The sequence below is a fragment of the Vulpes vulpes genome, chromosome 3, assembly GCF_048418805.1.
Source record: "Vulpes vulpes isolate BD-2025 chromosome 3, VulVul3, whole genome shotgun sequence".
Lineage (NCBI taxonomy): Eukaryota > Metazoa > Chordata > Mammalia > Carnivora > Canidae > Vulpes > Vulpes vulpes.
Window position 1 is genome coordinate 98686059 of NC_132782.1, and position 26200 is coordinate 98712258.

At 39.1% G+C, this 26200-nt stretch overlaps 2 protein-coding genes across 4 annotated transcripts in view; both read right to left on the minus strand.

The window, feature by feature from the left end:
* LOC112908324 (phospholipid-transporting ATPase ABCA3-like) overlaps positions 1 to 15261 on the minus strand; it is a 92249-nt gene extending 76988 nt beyond the window's left edge. For 2 of the 3 annotated variants that reach the window (XM_072753691.1, XM_072753689.1), the window contains exons 1-4: positions 14819 to 14953; positions 3547 to 3611; positions 2606 to 2711; positions 2021 to 2273 (exon numbers count right to left, since the gene is read on the minus strand). In XM_072753691.1, the coding sequence (XP_072609792.1) occupies positions 2021 to 2273; positions 2606 to 2665 (313 nt within the window). In that variant the 5' untranslated portion in view covers positions 2666 to 2711; positions 3547 to 3611; positions 14819 to 14953. Of the gene's footprint in view, positions 1 to 2020; positions 2274 to 2605; positions 2712 to 3546; positions 3612 to 14818; positions 14954 to 15142 lie in introns of those variants that run through there. The other variant, XM_072753690.1, reaches the window with a different exon arrangement.
* Positions 15262 to 16371: 1110 nt separating this feature from the next.
* Positions 16372 to 26200, minus strand: part of LOC112908325 (phospholipid-transporting ATPase ABCA3-like) — a 135188-nt gene continuing 125359 nt past the window's right edge. Inside the window, exons 21-25 of the mRNA XM_072751292.1 lie at positions 25228 to 25415; positions 24461 to 24631; positions 23779 to 23966; positions 17977 to 18050; positions 16372 to 17583 (exon numbers count right to left, since the gene is read on the minus strand). Of these exons, the coding sequence (XP_072607393.1) occupies positions 17443 to 17583; positions 17977 to 18050; positions 23779 to 23966; positions 24461 to 24631; positions 25228 to 25415 (762 nt within the window). The 3' untranslated portion in view covers positions 16372 to 17442. The remainder of the gene's footprint in view (positions 17584 to 17976; positions 18051 to 23778; positions 23967 to 24460; positions 24632 to 25227; positions 25416 to 26200) is intronic.

A 26200-nucleotide genomic window follows, 5' to 3' on the forward strand; every position in this document is an offset into this window, starting at 1 on the left:
CGTATGCTTTAAATGAGTGAATATGTGGTATGTGGCTTAGATCTCAACAAGCTGTTTAACAGTTCTTTTCTTTTTTTATTTAGTAGGCTCCACACCAATGTGGGGCTTAAATTCACAACCCTGAGATCAAGAGTCACAGGCTCTATCTGCCAACTGAGCCAGCCAGGAGCCCACAAAAAGATATCTCAAAACAAGATAAATCAGGAGGTAGAGATCACTTCAAACTGTGCTTAAAAAAAAACTGACTCATTTGACTGTAGCTGTATAGAGATAACAGAGGAAGGAGTGAAGATAAATCAATAGACATTACCTATCTGAACAAGAGACAGAAAAAAAATGGGAAAAAATTTGAATAGATCCTCAATGACTTCTGGGACAATACAACTTTGAGAAATAACTGTTAAAAGCTCCCCAAATTTGGTGAAAGATAGAAACTACAGATTCAAAATGCTCAGAGAACCCCCTAACAGAATAAACCAAAAGAAATCCACACTTGGGACATAATCATAGTTTTAACAAAGACAGAAAATATCTTGAAAACAGCCAGAGAGAAGTGATATGTTACCTATAAAAAAACAAGGATTCAAATGCAGATTCTTTGCAAAAACCAAAGAGGTCAAAAGAGGTCAGAGAAACTGGCAAATACTTTTTAAATGCTGAAAGGACCAACTCAAAATTTTATATCAAATGAAAATAGTCTTCAAGAATGAAGATGAATTAAAAACATTCATAGATGAAGGAAACAAAGAGAACTCATTGCCAGTAGACCTGCTCTAAAAAATTGTTAAAGTTCTTCAGAAAGAAGGAAAAATGACAGAAGGAGGAAACTTGGAACTTCAAGAATGAAGTTACAAGCAAGAGCTATGGTAGATATCTGGGTAAATAGCTTTAAGTTCTTTAAAATATGTGTGTAAATTATAACACTTTCTGGTATAGTTTTCAACTTATATAGATGTGAAAACTACAACCTAAAGAGAGAACTATAAAGGGACCTATATACTGGTAAACATTTGCCATTAAAATAAAATAGCAAAAATTCTAAGTTGTGAAAAATTATGCATGCATATTTTAACCCCAACAGCAGCCACTAATAACACTATACATCAGAAGTCCAATTTTTCATTTTTTCTTTCATGAATGATGCCTAAGAATTCTTCAACTAACTCTACAAAGTTACAAAGATTTTCTCCTATGTTCTTGCGTAAATGTTTTATCATTTTACTTATAGATCTGCGATCCATTTTGATGTATTCTTTTAATCTAAGGTGTGAAATTTCATTGTTTTGGCTACTGATGTTCAAGTGTTTAGCACTATTTGTTGAAAAGATTATCTTTCTACTATTGTAAAAAATATTTTGGCATATTTGTATAGTTCTCTGTGTTCTCCACAGGTATAATTTGTTTTATTGCACTTTGCAGAAACTGTTTTATAAAATTTGAAGGATTGGGGCAACACTGAGTCAAGCAAATCTACTCATACCATTTTTCCAACCGTATTTGCTCATTTCATGTCTATATGTCACATTTTGGTAATTCTTGCAGTATTTCAAACCTTCATATCATTATTTGTATGGTGATATGTGATCAGTGATTATGAATTGCTGAAAGCTCAGATAATGGTTAGCAATTTTAGCAATAAAGTATTTTTAAATTAAGGCATGCATAGCTTTTGTAGACATAAGGCTACTGCATACTTAATAGACTACAGTATAGCATAAACATAACTTTTATACACACTGGGAAACCAAAAAATTCATTTGACTAGTTTTACTGTGATATTTGCTTTACTGCAGTGGTCTAAAACTGAACCTGCAATACCTCCCTGTGGTATGCCTGTATTGTTTCAATGATCTATGAATCTATCCCTCCACCAATATCCCACTGTCTTCACAACTATAGTTATATTGCAAGTTTTAAAATTGGGACAAGCAATTTCTCTAATTTTATTCTTTTTTAAAACACTGATTTACTCCATTGAAAACCAACTTAATAAGTTTTATAGAAAACCTTAATTTATAACCTTTTACACTGATGTTCAGATTCCTCTTCATACTCTCCGTGATCTCACTTACAACATCAATATTAGAAGGCACATAAATCAATTCCCAATCTTCAGGATTTTTGAGGAAAGGTGGCAAAGTATTGATGGGCTGGGAAGTATAATTGTAAGGTCCGACAACGTTTATAGAAGTAAGTTTACGGAATAGCAAAATCATCACTGGAAACACCAGTACTGTTAAGATTTCCAATATTAAAGTAAAGACCTGCCTCCTCTAAAAAAGAAACAAAAAGATGATGTTGGTTAATTCAAAAATACACATTCAATGCATATGGATAGCTCTAGGATATTAAACTCCTGCCAAGTTTACTCTGGAGCAACCAAGTGTTTCCTAGACTATCTTGTACCCACCCTTACCTCCTCCCCTCCCAACTTGCTTATAGGTCATACTGTACTACTGATTAAGTCAGTTTTATACATTAGGAAAAGCAACCTATAGCTCTGGAATTGACTTTTTCAAAAAGTATGTATGGACGGACACATCCACAACTCTGAACTGAAAAACAAAGCTATTTATGAACATTTTACATGGATGCCTTCACCTACCTTTAAGGTAAAGTTTTTCCAGAGGAGCACTGCAAATTGGTTGAATGTCAATAAATCCATTCTTCTACAATTTAACTCCAGGGGTATGTGAAAGGTTTTATATTATCTAATAATGTGAACATCAAACAAATAACAGAATTATTTCTTTCTCCTAATTTCATTCTTAATCATCCTCAAATATTGGTAGCATATTTGAAATAGGAAAATAATAGTTTCTATTTTTATATTAGTTTACTTAATATCTGATGAGATTCTAATATGTTTAAAATATAAGTAAGATGTGGTTCCATTTCTCCAAATAGTTATATGTCTGTGGGTATTAGGGCTGAATCCTAATTCTTTCACAGAATGATGGTGAGAATGGTTTCATAATGATATATTTATCCAAATAAAACGTATGTACACACAAGAAAAATATTCATAAGTACACTTAATATAACTATTTGTAATATAAAAAACCTAAAAACAACCCAAAAGTCAACAGTGGAATGGAAACTGTAGTATATTCATACAACAGAATACTGAAAATCAATGACAGGGATGAACTACAATTACACACAGTATAAAAAAATATCCCAACATATAACTGACCCATAAAAATCAAGTCCAAGAAGAGTATGTTCATTAGGATCTCACTTAGCTGAAGTTCAAAAGGTAAAACTCCAGCACATAGTGATTAAGAATACATTCACAGGGGGTGCTTGGGTGGCTCAGTCAATTGAACATTCAACTCTTGGTTTTGATTCAGGTCATAATCTCAGGATCTTGAGATGGAGACCCAGGAAGTTAGATTGAGATTCTTTCTCTCCCTCTCCCTCACCCTTCCTCCTGCTTGTTCACTCTTTATTTCTAATAAACACATAAATCTTAAAAAAGGGAATACATTCATAGGAAGTATACTGAAGCAAGGAAAGGATTATTCCAAATATCAGAATACTTACAGACTGTTTGGAGAGAGGCTAATACGATAAGTGGCTCTAAATCCTAGAGATGTTCTTATTTAATACTGTAAAAAGATGAGTAGGAATTTCTTTATTATATATTTTATATTGCTTATATAAATAGTCTTATATATGTTATATATTGTACAATAAAGAAAACTTGAAAATACATAATTTTTTAGAGATATTATTTATTTTGTTTATTTGAGAGAGCAGAGCAAGACCATGAGCGGTGGGGAAAGGGGGAGGGAGAGGGAGAAGCAGATTGCCCGCTCAGCAAGCATGGGGCTCAATCCCAGGACCCAGTCATGACCTAAGTCAAAGGCAGACGCTTAACCAACTGAGCCACCCAGGCACCCCTACACAGTGTTTTTATATCCAATTTCATTCATAATTTATGAACTGAGAGTCACACCTGCTTCCTAAAACAATACTGAAAATACACAATAAAATATGGGAAATGTGAGTAAAGACAGCTCAAAAATACAGAAAGAAAAGCTAATTCATTATATTAGCTCGTGGTAGGTTTATTAGAACTGGCAGAACTCAATTAGGAACCAAAAGAATAAATTAGATTTCAATAAACAGAGAAAATGATGAGAAGAAAGGCAAGATAGCATAAAACTATAAGGTATGTTCAGAGAATGGCTGAGGTTTTTTTTTTTTTTTTTTCCGGCTTTCTGGAAGAAAATGTTTGAAATCACTAAAATACACAGTATTTTATGGATTTTTTCCCTGAATATATCTATAATACAAAAATATGAATTTTATAAATTGAACAATTATTAAGATAAGGTGCACATAAAGTCCTTGCATGGAATACATATATAGCACTATAACTGAAACTACATATTATGTACAATATATTTATTTCTACATATATATATAAAGTTTTAAACTTCCTATATGCTGAAGATGTAATCTCCATCTTATGATTGTCCCTACGTGGCTATCACGGCACCAGGCTCCCAGTGGACTCCCAGAAACCTAACTTCTGGGTCTACTCTAGCACCAGCCAGCTCCCATAGCAGGAGATTCCTAGTCCATCCTGAGGCCAGCCAGTTTCACAGCACCATGCACCTGGTGGGATCCTGTAAACCCAGGCTCCTAGATAACCCCAATGCTGGCCAATTCTATGATCATGGTGGCTCCTATGGTTCCAATCAGTTCCTTATAAACCCAGGTTCCAGGTGGGCACCTGTGACCTCAGGCTACCAGCTTACTCCAGCACCAGACTGGCCTCTGTGGACCTAAATCACATCCTAGTTCCCAGAGATTTGGGTTTCTGGTTTATCCCATCACCAGACCAGCTCCCATGGACCCAGGTACCCGGCCCACCCCAGGGCCATATCAATCCCCACAGACTCAACCTCCATGTTGCACTCTGAGGTTATAGACAGACCCCTATGGTCAAGATTTCCAGGTCACCCTACTGTCCAGCCAGTACCTATGGCTCCAGTCTCCAGGCTGGCTTCCGTGAAACCAGGCTTCGGACCTGTTTCAGTACCAGACCAGTCCCCATGGACCTGTCACTAGGCTCACCACAGTGGTCCAGGGTGCTGGATGGCTCCAGGATCTAGTTTTACCCACATGGACTCAGGTCCCACGTCTGTTACCAAAGATTCAAGTGCCAAGCCTGCCCCCATAGAACTAGGTACCAGGCAGGTTCCCATGTATCCAAATACCAGGCTTTTACAACTGCTGACCTAGACACCAGATCAGCCTACCCCATTTGTGGACTGCCCATTTGTGGACACCACCAGATGACCCACCCAGAAACTCTGGACTGGCTAACTGGTGAAGGGTTTTGCCTGACAAAGCAGGTCTGAAAGACTGGAAGAAGTACCTACTTCCTAAAATGTCAGACACAGATACAAGGCCACAAGGATTATGAATAATCAAGGAAACATAACAACACCAAAGGAAAATAAAACTCCAATGACTAACTAAAAATAGGCGGTCTATCCCAAGTGTCTGACAAAGAATTCAAAATAATGCTCTTAAATTCAGTGAACTACAATAAACACACATATACGATTAAATTAAGAAAACAACACATAAACAAAATAAAAAGTTACATAAAAAAGTAAAAACTACTACCCCACATCCCACCCCCAAAATCTCAGAGTTGAAGAACATAATGACTGAAGAATTCAACAGAAAGCTTCAACAGCAAACTCAATCAAAAAGAAGGAAGAATTAGTATAAAAGAAGTGAGGTCAATGGACTGTCAGAATAGAGACGGCAGTGAAGGAAGATTCTGAATTCACCCCCTTCCACAGACATACCAAATCTACAGCTATATATGGGTAATTTCTCTCTGAAAAAACTCAGAAACTAGATGAACTGCTTTTCATAACAAAGGATATAAGGACCACATTGAAAGGGGTAAAGAATCAGAAACAAGGACTCACAAAAAACTCCATTCTGGCATGGCAATATACATAGGGAAGGATATCACCAGATAGGTGTTTCTCTCAGAGGAGCAAGGAGTTGGTACCCTACATTGGGCATCCTGACCCCTGGGATCTGCATTGGAGATATGAGCTCTCAGAATGTCTGGCTTGGAAAACCAATGGGACTGACATCCAGGGGTCCTGAAGTGCTGTAAGAAACAGGTTCCCTCCTGGAGTGCTTGCATATGGTCTCACTGGCCCTGAGACCCAGTGAAAGAATAGTAATATGAAAAATCCCTAGACAAAATGTGAAAGAGATTCATTTTCATATCAAGTGGCATCAGCTGGAGGGGCAGGGGAGAGTTGAGATGTACCCCAGAGACAGAGGCACAGGCAGATGCCATTGCCTCACTCTCCACATAGCCTGCTAGCACAGGTAGGTGAGCTTGGACACAGCATCCCCAACCACCTTGCTGGGGTGGGGGAGGGTGAGCAGTCACAGCACTTGCTGAGGCCAGACAGTACCTGCAGCACTCCTCCATTGCATGGGTGATGCAGGCAAACACAAACAGTCAGAGTTCTCTCTCCCAGCTAAAGTCTGCAAGCAGGGTAGCTGCAACATTCCCCTTCACTCTGGCTGGGATTGGTGAGTACACGCAGTTATGGTATTGTCCCACTCCCAACTTAAAGCCAGCATGCATACAAAGATAAGGCACTCTTCAGTTGCACTGATGAAGCCCGTGGGCACATGTAGCCAACACATTTTCCTGCTGCCTTTCTGAAACCAGAAAGTATGTCCTACCCTAGATGATCTCCAGCTGCCATGCTAAAGTCAGCAGGAGCATGTAATCCACAAGGAGTCACCCCTCAGTTGCCTGGCCCTGGTGGCCAAGAGGGCCCTGGTGTTCCAGAGCTCCATGGAAAGACAGTTCTTTGTAGATCACCATTCCCAGGGCACTGCACAGAAAGCAGACTGAAACACAACCCTAGTCATCCTGCAAAACAGGTTTATTTACTTAATCTGGAATTTCAATCTGAGAGACAGACTTCAGGTTTCATACACTAAGAGGCTAAGTATAGGTGGTCCCGGGGAATGTAAGCAGGGAGAACACCATTCTTGTGCATTCCCTTATCCTTTTCACAGCTCAGTGAGATTTACCAGAAAGAAGCTTATACACTCATTGGAATCTCAATTTTTACAACTGTGGCTCAGGGGTATGATACTTCCTGATCTCCTGGTCTGGAGGCCAGCAGAGATTATTACTGTGGTCCCACAGAACTGTACATATTTGTATACTTTAAAAGCTGCTGCCTAGACTTGGCTTCCAATCAGCCTCAAAGTAGGTGCTAAATGAGATTTCTTCTCTTGAATCATGGATGGTCTTGGCATACCTTAATCAAAGGCATATCAAGAATAAATCAAGTGGTTTAGATAATCATAAATATTTGAGAGATCCAGGTCAAAGTTGGAGGATGAGGATCATTACATAAAGAAAGCCACTCCTTCAGTAGCTGTTTCACCTAATACATAGTAAAGTTAGTGGACTGATCACTTATAAAAGCTATTCAAGAAGGTTAAAAGACAAATGTAGTAAAGTTAATGAAAACTACAATAGTTAAGAGACACAAATATAAGATATAAAAAGTGACAAAAATAAAGCAGGAAAAGAGTAAAAAATGTAGAGTTTTGGAATGTGTTCAAATTTAAGTTGCTAACAAATTAAAATAGATTGTTATACACAGGATGACATTTTTGACCCAGCAACCACAAAACAAAACCTTAGAGTAAGAAAATGAAAAAGGAATCTAAACACTAAAAAAAAAAAAAAAAAAAAAAAAAAAGTCCTTGAACTGTAAGAAAAGAGATAAAGAGAAGAAGAAAAGAATAGAGAGAAACCAGAAAACAATTAGCAAAATGGCAACAAGTACATACCTACCAATAATTACTTTAAAATAAATGGGCTAAATTCTCCAATCAAAAGACACAGAATGGTTGACTGTATTAAAAGAGAGAAAGAGAGAGAGAGAGAGAGAGACATGTATGCCTATATACTGCCTACAAGTGGCTCACTTAAGGATAGACAATAAAAGTGAAGGGATGGGAAAAGATATTCCATGTAAATGGACACAAAAAGAAAGCAGATGTAGCTATCCTTATATTAGTCAAAATCGACTTTAAGGGCACCTGACTGGCTCAGTTGGTAGAGCCTATGACTCTTGATCTTGGGGTTATGAGTTCAAACCCCACAATGGATGTGGAGTCTACTTAAAAAAATAAATCATTAAAAAAACCAGACTTTAAAATGAAGACTATAATAAAAGACAGTGAGGGACAGTATATAATGATAAAAGTCAATCCATCAAGGAAAGAAAACATTTATAAATATATATACACCCAACATCAGAGCATCAAAATATATAAAGCAAATATTAACAGATTTAAAGGAGAAAAATGACAGCAATATGGATTTTAGCACCTCACGTATAGGTCATTCAGACATAAAACTCATAAGGAAACACCTTAACACATTACATCAAATATTATATATATAAATAATATTCCATCCAAAAGCAGCAGAATACACATTCTTCTCAGGTGCACATGGAATACTCTCTAGAATAGATCACAAGTTAAACTACAAAAACAGTCTCAATAAATTAAAGTGAAATCATATCAAGCATCTTTTTTAACACCATGGTATAAAACTAAAATCAATTATGAGAGAGAAATGAGAAAAATACAAATAAGGGAGATTAAACAACATATTACTCATCAACAGCTAGTTTAGAGAAGAAATCAAAGGAGAAATTAAAAAAAATACCCAGAGGACAAATGAAAACAGAATTATGATACACCAAAACCTATGATATGAAGTAAAAGTGGTTTTAAAGGGAAGTTCATAGTAATATAGGCCTATCTCAAGAAATGAGATATCTTAAATGAACATGCCAATTTTACAACTAAATGAACTTCAAAAAAAGAATAAACAAAGATCAAAATTACAACAAAGGAGATAAGGATTATAATTGAAATAAATGAAAGACTAAAAAGACAATTGCAAAGATCAATAAAACTAAGAGCTAGCTCTTTGAAAGGATAAAATTGACAAAACCTTTAGCTAGACTCACCAAGAAAAAGAGAGGGTGCAGATAAAATCATAAATGAAATAAGAAAATTTACAACTGATACCACAGAAATACAAAGGATCATAACCAGTATGGAAAATTATATACCAATAAACTGAACAACCCAGAAAAAGTAAGCTCCTAGAAACTTACAATCTTCCAAGACTGAACTATGAATAGATAAGTCTGAATAGACCAATTATTAGAAAAAGATTGAATTAGTAATAAAAAACCTCCTAACAAACAAAACTCCAGAAATAGATTCACTGGTGAATTCTAACAAACTATGAAAGAAGAATTAATACTTATCCTTTTCAAACTCTTCCAAAGAACTGAAGGAGCACTTTCAAACTTATTTAAAAAGACCTTCATTACTCTGTATCAAAACCAGACAAGCACATCACAAAAAAGAGAAAATTAAAGGCTAATATCCCAGATAAACATAGATATAAAAATCCTGAACAAAATATTAGCAAACCAAATTCAGTAATACATTAAAAGGATCAAATACCATGATCAAGTGGGATTTATTCTAGGGATGCAAGGATGGTTCAACATCTGCAAATCAATCAATGTGATATAACATATTAACAAAATAAAGATAAAAATGATATGATCATCCCAATAGATGCAGAAAAACACCTAAGAAAACGTAACAATCATTTATGCTAAAAAAAATCTCAACAAAATGAAAACAGAGGGAACATACCTCAACATAATAAAGGCCATATATGACTAATCCACAGCTAATATCATACTAATTGTGAAAAGCTAAAAGATCAGGAACAAAACAAGGATACTCACTATACCCACTTTTATTCAGCATAGCATTGGAAACCACAGCAATCACACAAGAAAAGTAAATAAAAGGAATTTAAATTTGAAGGAAAGAAAACTGTCACATTTTGCAGATGATATGGTGCCACATATTTAAAAAACCCTGAAGACTCCACTAAAACAGAATGAATTCAGTAAAGCTGCAGGACACAAAATAAATATATAAAAATCTGTTGCATTTCTATACATTGACAATAAACAAAGAGAGAAATCATGAAAATAATCCCATTTACAACTGCATCAAATAGAATAAAATACCTTAGAATAAATTTAACCGAGGAGGTGGAAGACCAGTACTGAACACTATAATACATTGATTAATTGAAAAAATACAGTGCCAAAGCTTCTTATCTTGATGAAGTCCCAATAGTTCATTTTTGCTTTTGTTTCTCTTGCCTTCATGGATGTCTTGCAAGAAGTTACTGTGGCCAAGTTCAAAAAGGGTGTTGCCTGTGTTCTCCTCTAGGATTTTGATGGAATCTTGTCTCACATTAAGATCTTTCATCCATTTTGAGTTTATCTTTGTGTATGGTGCAAGAGAGTGGTGTAGTTTCATTCTTCTGCATGTGGATGTCCAATTTTCCCAGCACCATTTATTGAATAGACTGCCTTTCTTCCAGTGGATAGTCTTCCCTCCTTTGTCGAATATTAGTTGACCATAGAGTTGAGGGTCCACTTCTGGATTCTCTATTCTGTTCCATTGATCTGTGTGTCTGTTTTTCTGCCAGTACCACACTGTCTTGATGACCACAGCTTTGTAGTACAACCTGAAATCTGGCATTGTGATGCCCCCAGCTATGGTTTTCTTTTTTAATATCCCCTGGCTATTCGGGGTCTTTTCTGATTCCACACAAATCTTAAGATGATTTTTTTCCAACTCTCTGACGAAAGTCCATGGTATTTTGATAGGGATGGCATTAAATGTGTAAATTGCCCTGGGTAACATTGACATTTCTACAATATTAATTCTTCCAATCCATGAGCATGGAATATTTTTCCATCTCTTAGTATCTTCCTCAATTTATTTCAGAAGTGTTCTGTAGTTTTTAGGGTATAGACCTTTACCTCTTTGGTTAGGTTTATTCCTAGGTGTCTTATGCTTTTGGGTGCAATTGTAAATGGGATTGATCCCTTAATTTCTCTTTCTTCAGTCTCATTGTTAGTGTAGAGAAATGTCACTGATTTCTGCTGATTAAAGTCTTAAAGAGAACCCCCCCTCCACAGAAGCAGTTCCTAGAACAAAACCACAGCAAAACAAATATTCATAAGAAAGATAATCATTCAGAACACTGGAAATAGTAAGATAAAATGGAAACAATCCCTTCAATGAAATCCTATTCATTTGCTTCAAGGAGGAGGATAAAAAACTGTACTTTCATGAGAGGATAATATATCACATAAGGGGAAAAGATGAAAAACATTCTATATAATATAAATACTTTTTTGTAAAAATATGTAAGAAAAATGGCAGAATATACTCCAATGTGTTGACAGTATTTGTCTTTCAAGAGTGACATATAGGAGATTCACACATTCTATAATTTGTTATGTTGATAAGATTTGAATTCTATACAACCCACCTGTATCATTTTTTCAATTACTTCTTCACACGTTGGGGGTTAGAAATCTGTGAAGAATTACCTGAAGAACTGACTGCCCCAAGGCCTTTTTCCTCTTGCTCCCATAGTGGGTAATATTTTGAAATACTAACTATAAGTTTGCACCTAAGTACAATTTTAGTATCCCCCATTCAACTTTTTTTCTTTTTGTCTCAAAAAAGAGAGAGAAATACCTGAGCCTAAAAGGACAAAGTCTAGTTCTTATCATTTGTCCTTTCTAGGTAACACAAATGAATTGAAATGTGCACAAAGAGGAAAAGGCTTCATTATATCCTGTCATCCCACCTCCTTCACCATCTCCAAGACAGATCTGGGAGAATTTTCCAGCTGAAGAAGTCCGACTCCACAGAGCCAGACAAGGAACAGGTTCACTCATGATATACTGGCCCTGAAATACTAGATGCACTCCCGCTCCTGTCCCCGCAAACCTGGATGCAACACTAGGGTGGGAAAGAAAGGGGGAGGTAGTAGGAGAGCCATGAACCTAGGGGTCTAAAAACTTTAGGCAACCTATTGATGTTTGGGCTCTAAAAAAACCAATTAAACAGGATTACTGAAAATGAAGCCATTACACTGCTTATAGATGAGATTTACAGTGACTACACTTCCTGTTCTGAAAAGCACCAAGCCGTACTGAATGAAACACAGCAGCTTTCTTAATTCTGCCAAAACAGAGGTATCTTTCCTTTTAAATCTTCTGCCTACTTTGCATAAAATGACGTGACCAAGATGGCCTGAATGTTCCTGAGCTGGACTAATGTTTAGACAGGCTCCCCCTGGCTCTAGGTCCTGATCACCCTTTTCTCTGGGCATCTGCTTTAGAAAACTTGTAATTACACATCCTTTCTCTATTTTTTATATAAATTTATTTTTTACTGGTGTTCAATTTGCCAACATATAGAGTAACACCCAGTGCTCATCCCAAGTGCCCCCCTCAGTGCCCATCGCCCAGTAACCCCCCCACCCACCTCCCCTTCTACCCCCCCTTGTTCATTTCCAAGAGTTACAAGTCTGTCATGTTCTGTCTCCCTTTCTGATATTTCCCACTCATTTTTTCTCCTTTCCCCTTTATTCCCTTCCACTATTTTGTATACTGCCCAAATGAATGAGATAATATGATGTTTGTCCTTCTCCGATTGACTTATTTCACTCAGCATAATACCCTCCAGTTCCATCCACACCGAAGCAGATGGTGGGTATTTGTCGTTTCTAATGGCTGAGTAATATTCCATTGTATACATTTACCACATCTTCTTTATCCATTCATCTTTTGATGGACACTGAGGCTCCTTCCACAGTTTAGCTATTGTGGACATGGCTGCTATAAACATTGGGTGCACTCCTGGCGTTTCATTGCATCTGTATCTTTGGAGTATATCCCCAGCAGTGCAATTGCTGGGTCGTAGGGCAGATCTATTTTTAACTCTTTGAGGAACCTCCACACAGTTTTCCAGAGTGGCTGCACCAGTTCACATTCCCACCAACAGTGCAGGAGGGTTCCCTTTTCTCCACATCCTCTCCAACATTTGTGGTTTCCTGCCTTGTTAATTTTCCCCATTCTCACTGGTGTGAGGTGGTATCTCATTGTGGTTTTGATTTGTATTTCCCTGATGGCAAGTGATGCGGAGCATTTTCTCATGTGCTTGTTGGTCCTTTCTCTGTTTAAAACATAAGTAGCTCTTTTTCCAAGCCTCTTTCCTCTTTTGTAATGCCAAACTGTCTTTTGCAGGGACCCGGGAGCCATCCTTTGAAATGTAATCCTCAAGGAAGATAGCACCCCTATTCCCAGTCTCTGTGGGAGGGCAGGCACTAGCTTCTAACAGGCACCAACCAGCAAGCACACATGGCCTGATTGCAGAACCACGGGAGCAAACTTCAGCAAGTTACTCAATGTGTTCTACAGGTCCACCTCCCCTCTACAGTCCTCCAGCACACTGCCATTGTCTCACTCAGCCCTCACACACCTTCCCATCCTTTGTTTCAGCAGAACTGAGCTCAGACTGACCTCCTTGCATGGAGTCTTCCTTGCCTGTTTAACATAGTTCAGTGCAATTCTTGCTTTGGCAGACGAAAACTAAGACATGTGAGCTTCCAGCATCACTTAACTTCCATGTTCCTTTCCTGTATTTATTGGACCGTTACTGTGTTCCGTCAGTTGAAATATTCTAATCACCTCAGAAATGGGTACAAGCAGTGTCCAGTTTCTTTTAGATGAGGAAACAAGATCGGTGAAATCAAACAATTTATTTACCTTGGGTCATTGCTGTAACCTGAACGTCCGTGTCCTCCTTGCCTCCCCAGGTCTGTATGTTGAAATCCTAGCCCCATTAGGTCATGAGGATGGAGCCCTGATGAATGCCATTAATGCCCTTATGACACAGGCCCCAGGGAGCTCCCTTGCTCCCTCCATCATGTGAAGGACACAGTGAGAAGAGGCCTGTCTGTGAATCAGAAATCAGGCTCTCACCACACATGGGACCTGTATGAAGCTTTGAGACTTCCCAGCCTCAGGAAGTTACTCAGTGTGTCCTACTGTGAGAAACACATCTTGTTTTTAAGTACCCCAGTCCTGTGCTGACTGGGGCAGTCACACAGCACATAAGTTCTGGACTCAGCAGGCGGAGACCCACATGTGCCTCCAGAGCCCTGCCTTTCAAGTACTTGCAACAGTCAAAATAAAATTTTGTTTATTTTGCTCTGGTTAGGGACACCTGGGGGCTCAGTCTGTTAAGGGTCTGCCTTCTGCTCAGGTCATGATCCTGGAGTCCCAGGATGGAGCCCCACCTCCAGCTCCCTGTTCAGCGGGGAGCCAGCTTCCCCCTCTCCCTTCGCTCCCCTGGGCTTCAGGCTCTTAGCTTCTCTGTTTGGGGGTCCAGAGAAGTATCTCTTACTTCCTGTGCTTGCTTTGGTGTCTTTGACGCGGAGGGCACTTTCTCCTCCCTGGGAAGCCCTGGACGCATGCCCCAGAGCAGGGGGACCCGGACAGGCAGAGGACGGGAGTGAGGTCCTGTGAGGATGGAGGGCCAACACTGGGGTGTGGTGGCCCCTGACATTCGATAGTGGGGTGCAAGTCATACTACAGTATGTGTGTTACATACAGGGGGCTGGGGTGTCGTTTTGGAGCGCAGCAGGGAGCGCTGTGGAGGGCTCCCGCGTATCTGGGGCTTGGGGGGTTTCGGGCTCTGCACTCAAGAATGAGGCTGGCGGGTCGGCCTCCGGGGGAGTCTGGGGAGCACCCCTGCCTCCCCGGGGAATCTGGGGAGAAGACGCCAGGCGGGGAGGCCCCACACTCACCGCTCAGGGCTCCAAACCACCAGGGCCACAGCTCCGCCTCCACCCCCAGCTCTGAGGGACACGCGCCCTCCCCGCCACAGCGCCTCCTCCCAACGCCTTCCCCAACCGCCCGGCTGAGAGTTCTCGCGAGGCTCTGGTCTCCCGCCTCGGCCCCTGCCTCGCGCCTGCGCGCACACGCCCAGCCCCAGGCCGCCCCTTCCTCCCTGCGGCCGTCGCGGCACGCGTCTCCGCACCCTCCGTGCCCCGGACCCTCTCAGAGCGTGAGGCCTCATTAAACTCTTCTCTCGCGCCCTGCCTGAGGCACCCAAACCCCGAGGGCCCTACCTCGTGGCCGTTCGCCCGCTTCCGGGCTCTTGGCCCCTGCCCCGCGCCGAGCGACCCCGTCATCCTCCGCCTGTCCGGGCTCCCTCGTCCCTCAAGGGGCCTGATCACCCTCGCAGGCCGGTAGCTGGCGGCGGGAAGTGGGAGGAGATTCAGTGGCCACTGCCCTCTACGGTCTGTGGGGGTCAACAGATAACTGGCAGAGGTGCAGGCACAGGAGCCCGCCACCCTGCTCTGGGGCCACTCAAAGCCCCGGACGCGGGGCGACCCGTGTGTCGCTCCGCAGCCTGCGCCGCCTCCTGCCTGGGCCTGGGCGGCCTCCGCCCGTGGCTGCTCAGCGCGTGGAGACCCCTGTGCGTCCTCCGCGCGCTCCCCTGACCCGCCGCCCACTCACTGGGCCTCGCTGTGGGACCTGGGCCACGGGGTAGGGCCCTCGGGGTCTGGGTGCCTCAGGCAGGGCGCGAGAGAAAAGTTTAATGAGGCCTCACGCTCTGAGAGAGGGTACAGGGCACCCACAGATTGGTCGATGGTTGCTTCTTTGCAGGACCCCACCCCAATACCCACCTGCACTGTAGCGTAATGGTTGGGAGCCCAGGTTCTGAATTCTATCAGAGGGCGCTTCTCTTCCCTACTGGACCAGGTATCAGGTTCTGGCCTCTCAGCGCCGAATGGATCTGGGCTCTTGAACTGTCAAGTTAAGCTTTGTCAGGAGAGGGTGCTGGAATAGTTCTAAGGACGTACAGAGAAAACTCCCTGTTCAATGTGCTATGTGGTTTTCAGGCTCTTAAAGGGTACACTGCGGATGTTCCTGCTTGCTTACCCCTCACCCTTCTGTGTCTCCCATGTGCAGTGAGGATAATAATTGCTGCACTATCTCTTTAGAGGTTTGCAGTAGGATTAGAGGATGCAATGCATGGAGAGTGCTTAGTAGAGGAACTGACATATAGTTTGTTTGTTTGTTTGTTTGTTTGTTTTTTTGAAGGTAAGTGGTGGTTTGGAAGGCACGGAGAGACTACCAGACTAAAGGAATTTCAAAAGGAGTCATTAACGATGTCAACTGTAAGACTAGAAGTAAGTAATAGCTTAATAAAATGAGTTCCCTCTCTCACGTTTTAAAGGTGGCCAGCCTGGTAAACAAATTTTGCAGTTACTGAAATCACCAGTGATGTATGGCATGTATGGAGTGGAACCCATAGAAAGTTAAACCTAAAAACAATAAAACACAGAATAGCTTCTGGGTATCATTTTATTACTCACAAAATCCAATTGAGAATGCAAAAACTTTGAACAAACATTTCAAAATAGAGCAGCTTCGTGAACTCTTTCTGTCTTGCAACTGGACAACAGTTATCCCTACTTGTCTGCTCTTCTGCCCATGAATCTTGAGAGTGATCAGATTTCTCAAGTGGCTGATGGGAGACTCCATGTGCCCGGACAAGACCTGAAAAACTGCACTCTGTCTCCCTCTCTCCTTCATTTCTTCTTCTTCTTTCCTTCTTAATCATATGTGGGGAGAGAAGAGGAAAGAAAACACACTATTTTAGAGAATTGCTTTGCTTAATGTTTTTGGACTCTAAATGTCTTGGTACAAAGATTCTTTTGCAGGGCAGCCCCGGTGGCCCAGTGGTTTAGCGCGGCCTTCAGCTCTGGTTCTGATCCTGGAGACCCAGGATTGAGTCCCATATCAGGCTCCCTGCACGGTGCCTGCTTCTCCCTCTGCCTGTGTGTGTGTGTGTGTGTGTGTGTGTGTCATGAATAAATAAATCTTTTTTTTTTTTTAAAGATTCTTTTGCAAATGAAGAATCCTGGTTTGAGTCTTGGAAATTACAACCCAACTTAACTGCTACTTCAACTTTGATAGTGATTTTAATTAGATCCTTTTTGGTATGAAATTGTGTGTGTATCCATGGGAAAGATGATTTGATACAGTCTTAATGTTCCTCTTAACCATAACTCAAGTACTGAAACATAATCGTCTTGCTCTGCAAGCTGACCCATTTGACAGCACCACCATTTCTGGATGTTTCTGTTTAAATAATCAGAATGCTCAGAAGTCCTTTTCCAACCTTGATTAATGGCACTCTTAAATTTTTAGGAAAACAAACAGCAATTTCACCAAATGTCTTTAGATTTGCATGTGCTGGATACATAGGCCACAAATGTAAATCTACAAAGGAGTGACATATGTTCTCCTTTAGGGAGCTCTTTATTATGTAAATCTATTTACACCAAGATATACATACCCATAGTTATGCCCTTCTATGTATAGACAGAGTCCTAAGGTCACTGGTTGGGAGTGAATCTCATGGTACCTTTTCATTATAATCACCTTCTGTGTTCTCTGGGTTAGCAAAGTTCAGGAAAACTTGTTCCAGTGTTATCTGACTGATGGAATAATCTTCTAAATGGAATTGCTCTTTAGCTTCCTCCAAAATACCAAACACCTTTAGCAACAACAGCAATAAAAATGTGCAGTTACCACTGCAGTCATTCCCACCAGTGCCCAACCCAGATGAGCCTCTCCTTGCACTTACTCCAAGTCCTGCCAAGTTAATGTTGGAGGACAAAAGGGGGAGATGAAAAAATGATTGAAAACTTAATTGAGAATCTGCAAGGAAGCAGTTCTCTGTCCCCATTCTCTTGAAGGATTCAGACTAATAATGGGATTTAAGGAACAAATCAATTAAACTCTAGGGTTTTTAAAAAAAAAAAAATAACATACTTTAGTTTACTCCTCTGCTCCTCTCCCATTACACATACCGGGATATCAAATATTCTCCCCATCATTAGTGCTTTTTTAACATGAAATGTTAGAAAGGAATGGTTTCTACATTTACCTTTCCCCAGCTACTGTCCTTGCTGGGAATGTAGTAGGTAAGGATCCCTTGGTTTTCCTGCTTTAATACACTACCTAAGAAATGAAAGACAAGATAGATGAATAATCTTGCAGATATTTTAAATTTACAAAATATTGCTGCATCAACAATTATTCACAATAGAGGGTGAATAGACATTGTCAATACAAAAAGGGACATGGTCAAATAACCCATCCTCTTTGGTATACATGACATGGTCAATTCCTTTTGGATTCATTCCTGATGAAAGTCTTACTACTGTGGAGTTCATAGCAATTATTGAGGGCAGGCTTTCAGGCACAATAAAATTGTCAGCTCACATGCCCCATGTGAAAATCCTGAGCTTTCTGAAATTCTTAATGTTACAATAAGATTATATTTCTGAAGATAGTGCTGAGAATATGAGCTGGCCAGATTTTCACTCTGGTTGTATGGTTATGTATGCATGTGCAGTGTACTTGGTGGGGGAAGAGAAAAGGACAAGGCCTCCTTGCTGTTTTTATGATTACATGAACTGTGAAAGAGGAAATCATACATACAAATTACCAAAGTCAGGCTGTGTGTTCTGGTTTTGTTTACTGGTGGATAAGAACCTACCAGTGGAATAAGAGGGAAGAGGGTGGTATCCACTTCTAATTAGAACAAACAAAAGTGTTTACATTCATCAATGCACATTTGTAGGTTGTTGCAAATTGGGTTAACTGTGGTCAAAATGTTTTAAGGTAAAAAAAATGTTTATAAGGGTGAGCAGATTTTCTTAATGTGAATTTTAATGTGTGTATTGTCTCCACGATCACATAAAGCTTTTTTGTGTGTAAAATATTTGAAACATGGAGTTTAGTAAATTATTCAAAACAAACACTGGTGAAATCATCCCATTTAAGCCAAGTAATAGGAACCCAAACACTCCCATGTCCCACTTCTCAGCCTCTCTCCTCCATAAAAAATGACCAATGCCTTCATTGTTATTGTGGACATTTCCTTTTCAGAGATGTTTTTACGTATGTGTATACTTCTAAAAATTGAGGTAGAGTTTTTCTACATAAGGGTCAAACCTTTATGTGAATGGAATCTGGTATTTTCTTTCTGCTTCTTTTACTCAATGTTTGTGAGATTCATCCATGCAGTTACATATAGCTGTAATTCATTTTATTCTCTAAATAGTAATCTAGCATATGAATATTCTACAGTTTTTTTTCCATTAGGCTATTGAGAGACATATAAGTTGTCTTGTGAATGTTGTTAACTTAAATATTATTTTATTTATCTCCTTTTTTTTTATCTGGGTAGAATTTATTTATTTTTTTAAAAGTTTATTTTTTATTGGTGTTCAATTTGCCAACATATAGAATAACACCCAGTGCTCATCCCATCAAGTGCCCCACTCAGTGCCTGTCACCCACAAGTATTTAAAATATAGCTGTAGGTAGAATTGTTGGACTATTGCTTTTAAAAAAGGTCCAGTTTCACCTTTGAGATATAGTGAGTTAGACTGTCACTTCCACTGTTTTTTTTTTTTTTTTAAGATTTTATTTATTTATTCATGAGAGACACAGAGAGAGAGAGAGGCAGAGACAGAGGCAGAGGGAGAAGCAGGCTCCATGCAGGGAGCCTGATGCAGGACTCGATCCCGAGACTCCAGGATCACACCCTGGGCCTAAGGCAGGTGCTAAACTGCTGAGCCACCCAGGGATCCCCACTCCCACTGTTACTACAAGAAAGCCAGACAAATTGAAAATTAATACAATTCTTGAACCTATCAGTTTTCTGATAGGGGAAACTCAGGGCAAATAGCTAACCCATATCTGGACATCTACAGGGAAGATCAGGACCATAGTATTTGCTTGTAAAGGCAGACACTGCCAGATGACATAAGCTGAACTGAGAAATATAATAAACTGCTAAAGATCAAGTGTGGGATAGCAAGAGAATTATGAAGCCCATTTAAAAAATCTTTAACCTCTTGGGATGTCTGGGTGGTTCAGCGGTTGAGTGTCTGACTTTGGCTCAGGGCATGATCCCAGTTCGGGGGTCAAGTCCCACATCAGGCTCCCTGTGAGGAGCCTGCTTCTCCCTCTGCCTATGTCTCTGACTCTCTCTGTGTCTCATGAATAAATAAAATCTTTAAAAAAAAATCTTTGACCTCTCTGATTTAGATTTTTTAGTAGTGCTCGCTTCTTATACACACTAGAGAACTGAATTTTGCTTGTGAGCCAAGCTGAGATTTTTTTTCATTTAATGAAGGACTTAATATATTTATGTATATTGAAAGGAATGTTTCATTATAGTCCTCCTATATAAATTTTCAAGTTATATGTTCATATATACAAGATAAATGCATAAATATAAATACAAATGTAAATATACAAAATATGTCTCTGTATTTCACTTTGTGGTTAGTTCTTTTTTTCTGTTATATTTGTGATACAGTATATATTTTTGTTCTGATGGTTAACTTCATTCCAACATCTTTTCCTAATACTCATAAATTGTCCCTTCTTTTTATTCAGTGCTCACCAATAGTTCCTATTCAGAAATTTCTCTAATCATTTCTCAGTCAATGTGAAATTTTTGTCTACATAATCTTCAGGGAGAGCCATTGGGAACAATATCCCCTGAATACCTATTTGTTTATAACTCTTTTTGAATTTTATTCTTGAAGATCATTTTGGCTGTATATGAAAACTATGGCTTACATTTTTCTTACCATAAAATGTTTTGTCACAAAGCCTAAAATCAATATAATTTTCTTTCCCTTACAAATTTTCCTTCTTTCCCTTGCTTTTTAAAAAAATTCTAAGATTCAAAGGTCATCCCCTTGTATTATTAAAATACAATAGTTATATTGAAATATTCCTTGGTGTGATGATATTGAGTCAATTTTTCAAGTTGTCCTTTCAGTAAGCAGGTTTGTCTCAGGAAATTTTCTTGAGTGACAGTTTTTTAGTATTCATTCTAATCTATGGCTTTGCTTTTCTCCTTTTGGATTAATTTCATAGTTGTGTTGGATTGTCCTTACCTCTCCTCTGTGCTTACATTTTTTTGAATGCTTATCTATGTTTCTGTTTAAAGGTTTTCTGTTTTTCTCCTTTCCAGTCTCCATTTCCCTTGTGCTTTTTATGTGGTTTATTTACTTTTGATGGTTAAGTATTTCTGAAATGTTTAACTTAAAATACCCTCTCCAATGAGGTCAGCTGTCTTTGCACATCACCCTGTTGTTTAGCCACCAAATCTCTTTGTCCTTTCAATTGCAGTTTAGGATTTTCTTACATACCATCCATCTCCTTCTTAATTTTTTAGGCTCATGTTGAAACATTAGATAATAGTTTCATTTGCTTTGTGGCCTTATAGCTCTGCTGCTCTTTCAACGTCTGTAGGTATTTTTTTTTTTTAAGATTTTATTTAATTATTCATGAGAGACAGACAGAGAAAGAGACAGAAACACAGGCAGAGGGAGAAGCAGGCTCCATGCATATATGCAGGGAGCCTGACATGAGACTGGATCTCGGGTCTCCAGGATCATGCCCTGGGCTGAAGGCGGGGCTAAACCACTGAGCCACCGGGGCTGACCGGTATTTTCTTTTATCCTCTTTTACTTATATTTTTCTGTGGGATTCAATTATAACATTTTCAGTGATTTATCTTTAAATGAGATTAATTTTCATATAGCTTTAGGAGATTCCTATATAGAAGGTGAGATGGGAGATGAAGTCTTTCTTAGCTTTAGGGTTGCTCCTGTAGGATTCCTTCTTTGAGTCTTCTGGGATGTATCAAGTAATATGGCCTACCTAATACCTTCCTCTGGTACTTCCTCATATCTGCATCCTACATACTGTAAGTTTAAATTTGAGATCCTTTCCTCCAGAGAGGATCTCTGTTTGGTCCTGCTTGGAATCTGAGGATGCTCCTGACTATCCACTTGAGGGTCCCCCCTTTACATGGCAGTCTCAGCATGAGCTTCCAAACCCTGAAGAAGGTCCAGAGCTTCATCACTGATCTCAGTGCTACAATGGCATTTCCACAATTAGCATTGTCTAACTGCTCACCATTTTCTTTTTTTGTTTTTTTCTTTTTTTTTCTTGTTTTCTGCTGTTAAATTTTTTTCTCTTTTGTGTGTAAGCCAATTATTGCATTAAAGATGTATTTGTTTTAATTTTTACCATTTTCTAGTTTCATTTTTACCAGGAGTACTTTTCAGAATATATACTCTTCCATGTTGTAGAAATAGAATCATCTTTACATTTAAAAAATTTTTATTATTATTATTTATTTATGGTAGTCACAGAGAGAGAGAGAGAGGCAGAGACACAGGCAGAGGGAGAAGCAGGCTCCATGCACCGGGAGCCCGATGTGGGATTCGATCCCGGGTCTCCAGGATCGCGCCCTGGGCCAAAGGCAGGCGCCGAACCGCTGCGCCACCCAGGGATCCCCATCTTTACATTTTAAAAAAGGAACACAAGGTCACTTGAATTTCCTTGGGTTTATGTAGAATTATTTACTCTAAATATCTGATTATTGTGGTAAATCCTCTTTAAAGTATACATTCTAGATGACTTTTGCTTGCGATATATTTATTCTATTTAAAAATCAACATTTAAGTGTAGGTTCCATGGCAGTTCCTTCTTGATGCTGTCATATTTGAATAGGTATTTGCTCCAGAATGATGTGAGGAAGAATGGGGCAACAACTACCTGACAGTTGAGAATGTGTCTCGAACCCACATTCCTATTAAACCTCTGTGTCCACATCCTCAAGGACAGGTCTTGGGTCAGTATTTAGTGTCCTTCCTTCAAGCAGAGCTGGGAGAGCACACAGTAAATGAGGATTTTTGGTCATGGCTTCTCTTTGTGGTAATTTAGACACCACATGGAATAGAAGTCTGATAGAATAAGTACTCAAAAATATGTTCTGAATGAATACATTAGATGAGTATTGCACTTCTTAATGCATGTGTCATAGGAATATCACAATCACTATGACCAACACTGAGGTAATTATTTTCCCATATATCTGTTCTCCAATCTGCTCTTCCATTCATTTCTTATCTAGTTTCTGATCTCTGTTCCTACTGCGTAATCAATCATGCTATTTTCCATTGCCTGGAAGATAAACTCCTTAGCCTGATACGTGAGAACTTCATTATATTTTGCTCAGCCTAACAAAATGAAAAGTAAGATGAAAAATCAGCATTATTAAAATCTTTGCCATGCTTCTGCTTTATGTTTAGGAAAGAGAGGTAAAAGACAGAAATAGTTGCCATCTCTGGTATTATACACCATGTAGGCAGAGAGGTGCTTGTTGAATTTAGCTGCAGAAGCAGAACTAGTTTTGAGAGAAGAGAAAAACTTAGTGGTTCTTGTTTGCAGTTCTATACCATATCCTGGCTGAGACATCAAAAGACTAGGGATACATGCTTAGGTGGAGAAGAAGCCTTAAAACTTTGCATGGGTAATATGTGAAAATAATTGAGAATTGTACTAAAAAATATAACTTTAGCAATATAATTTATATTGACAGCACAAATCCAAAGCTGCCTTAATTAAAACGATACGAGGACTAAGTGAGAACCTTTTTGTATGTATGCTTTCGCTTTTGTTATATATGCCTTATTATGCTAAGAACCTATAGAAAGAAGGATTCTCAAAAGGAATTCAGTATGGAAGATCAATAAATACCAATAACCCTCAGGAAATAGTTATTGAAGACATAAAACATATGGATGGTGAAATTAAAAAAACACATGACTTAATACATCCCTATAAATGTTAGCTCAATTTAATTTACCTGGGAATGTTAGTGTGATGAAATATTTTAAAACCTCCAGTTTATCCTGTACATCGTTCTTGACCTTGACCTTCAGGATGTAAATGTTGCCAAACTTGTTTTTGAGGTGCTGAGGGCTGCCTAGGCACAGGAACTTTCCCTGCACCATGATGGCCAGCCTGGTACAGAAGGCATCACATTCCTCCATTCTAGCAAAACATGATAACATAAAAAGTTCTGTTTTGGAGGACAGTCTATAATTCAAACGGAGCCAGGATTTTGTGACTCTGTTTTCTTCCTTTTTTTTTTTTATTTATAAATTTATTTTTTATTGGTGTTCAATTTGCCAACATATAGAATAACACCCAGTGCTCATCCCATCAAGTGCCCCCCTCAGTGCCTGTCACCCAGTGTGACTCTGTTTTCAATGTGAAATGGAATTTGCTAATCACAGAGATCATAGTTGGAAAGTGAAAAATTTTCAAACAATTAGTAGTAGAGTACAAATCCCCAAACACAACATCTCCTGAAGTTCCTGCTCTTTCCCCACTCTTAATTATTTAACTCAATTGAGGATTTTTGGTCATCCCATTCATTAGGATTAAGGAGGAACTCACACACCTAAGCATATTTATTCTCATTTCTCATTTATACCCACTACAATACTTGCAAATCCTCATTCAAGCCTCCAAATGAGCCACACCTGTGGGAAGTTATAATGATGGCTTTGCCACTTTCACGCGTCCGTGTCACAGCATCCCAGAGCAGGCGTCGGGCTTCAGGGTCCATGCCAGCTGATGGCTCATCCAGCAAAATGACTGAGGACTTTCCCATTAGAGCAATAGCAGTGCTCAGCCTGCGTTTGGTTCCTCCACTTTATGGTCATAGAAGGAGAGAAAATTTAGGGGAAAGAAGTTATACAAACATATCATCAAACATGTAACATGGAATTCCACAATGCTGGTTAGTTGTACTTCAATAAGTTAGCAGGCCCAGTACAGGTGTATATATCAATTGATTTTCATTTGAAATGTAGATGAGTGACTTTTATGTAACTGATTTTAGAAGTACATTGTCAGTGGCATTTATTTACTTGTGCTTAGGGTACCATAATTTCCCAAGTATATAAATCTATAATTCAAAGAGCATAGATTCCTCCTTTCTTGGGAGACAAAGAGTCTAATGGACACTAGAAAGAATAATGTTATCCCTTTTGATATTTAGAGGCTATAGTTTAAGTAGGAGCTTTAGTTTAATCTCTGCAAAGGAAAGACACGGAACTACATTGATCTGTTTTATTACTATTATCTAAAACCTAACAACCCGTGATACAGTTTTACAATTAGATAATTGTGTGACAGAGGGACTTAACCTGGAGTTGTGCGTATTTATTTCAAACACCAGAAACATAGGGAAGCATCTCAACATTAACAGCAGCATCAAAAAGATCATCATAATGAAATGACTCACCTATAGGTTCCAATAAGCTTGTCAGCATGAGGTTCCAGTTGCATTGAACTCAACCATCTATTCACATACAGCTGAATCTGGGGCTCAGAAACCCCCCATGATCTGGCATACATGATCATTATTTCCCGGCCAGTCATGTATTCCAGCAATGCATCAGACTGAGGACAATAGCCAACTTTTGACTTCACCTGATAATGAGAATTGCCTTAATAAGGACTCAAGTCCTCTATCCCGCTGAGCATCCCTGGATAAGATAGAAGACCACAGTCCTCCAGGCCATGTCTCTAAGAGTCCTACCAAGGATCTTTCTTTTCTAAAGGCTACACAATGATAGCTGCTGGATCTATTGTAAAATGCTGGAATGACAGTTCCTCAACTCGGCTTTAATGATCTTAAGAATGAAAGATTAAAATAAAATCCCAGAGTCCACAGAATTTGGAGGACTATTAGAATATGAGATTCTGCCCTCATTAATAAGAAACTCTAAAGGGCATGACCACCATGGAAATTTTTGCATTGCACAACCTGTGCAGCCACGTGTAGATCTTGTTTCACAGTAAGGCTGAACCAGAAGCAAAACCTTTCCCCACTCCCACAAACAGAAGAATGCAATGAGTGTTGCTTTGCCAATAACCAAACCTTTTATGGATTTGCTTTCAGATGCACATAGATGAGAGAAAAAGATAACATTATTTTATTAAAATTCATTAAAATTAAAAATAATTAAAATTATTCTAAATAATTAAAATTCATACCTTTTTCTTTGAGATTTTATTAATTAATTTACAATAATCTCAGACCATTTACACCCCTAGTCTCTTGGCAGAAATCAAAACAAACCCTTTCTTCTATTCTAGATATAAAATTATTCTCCCATATAATTTTGAAAGTAAATGAGCTGCATATAACTATAACTCAGTGAACAAAGAAAAAAGATACCATGAATGCCATCAGTAGAAACAATACTCACCTG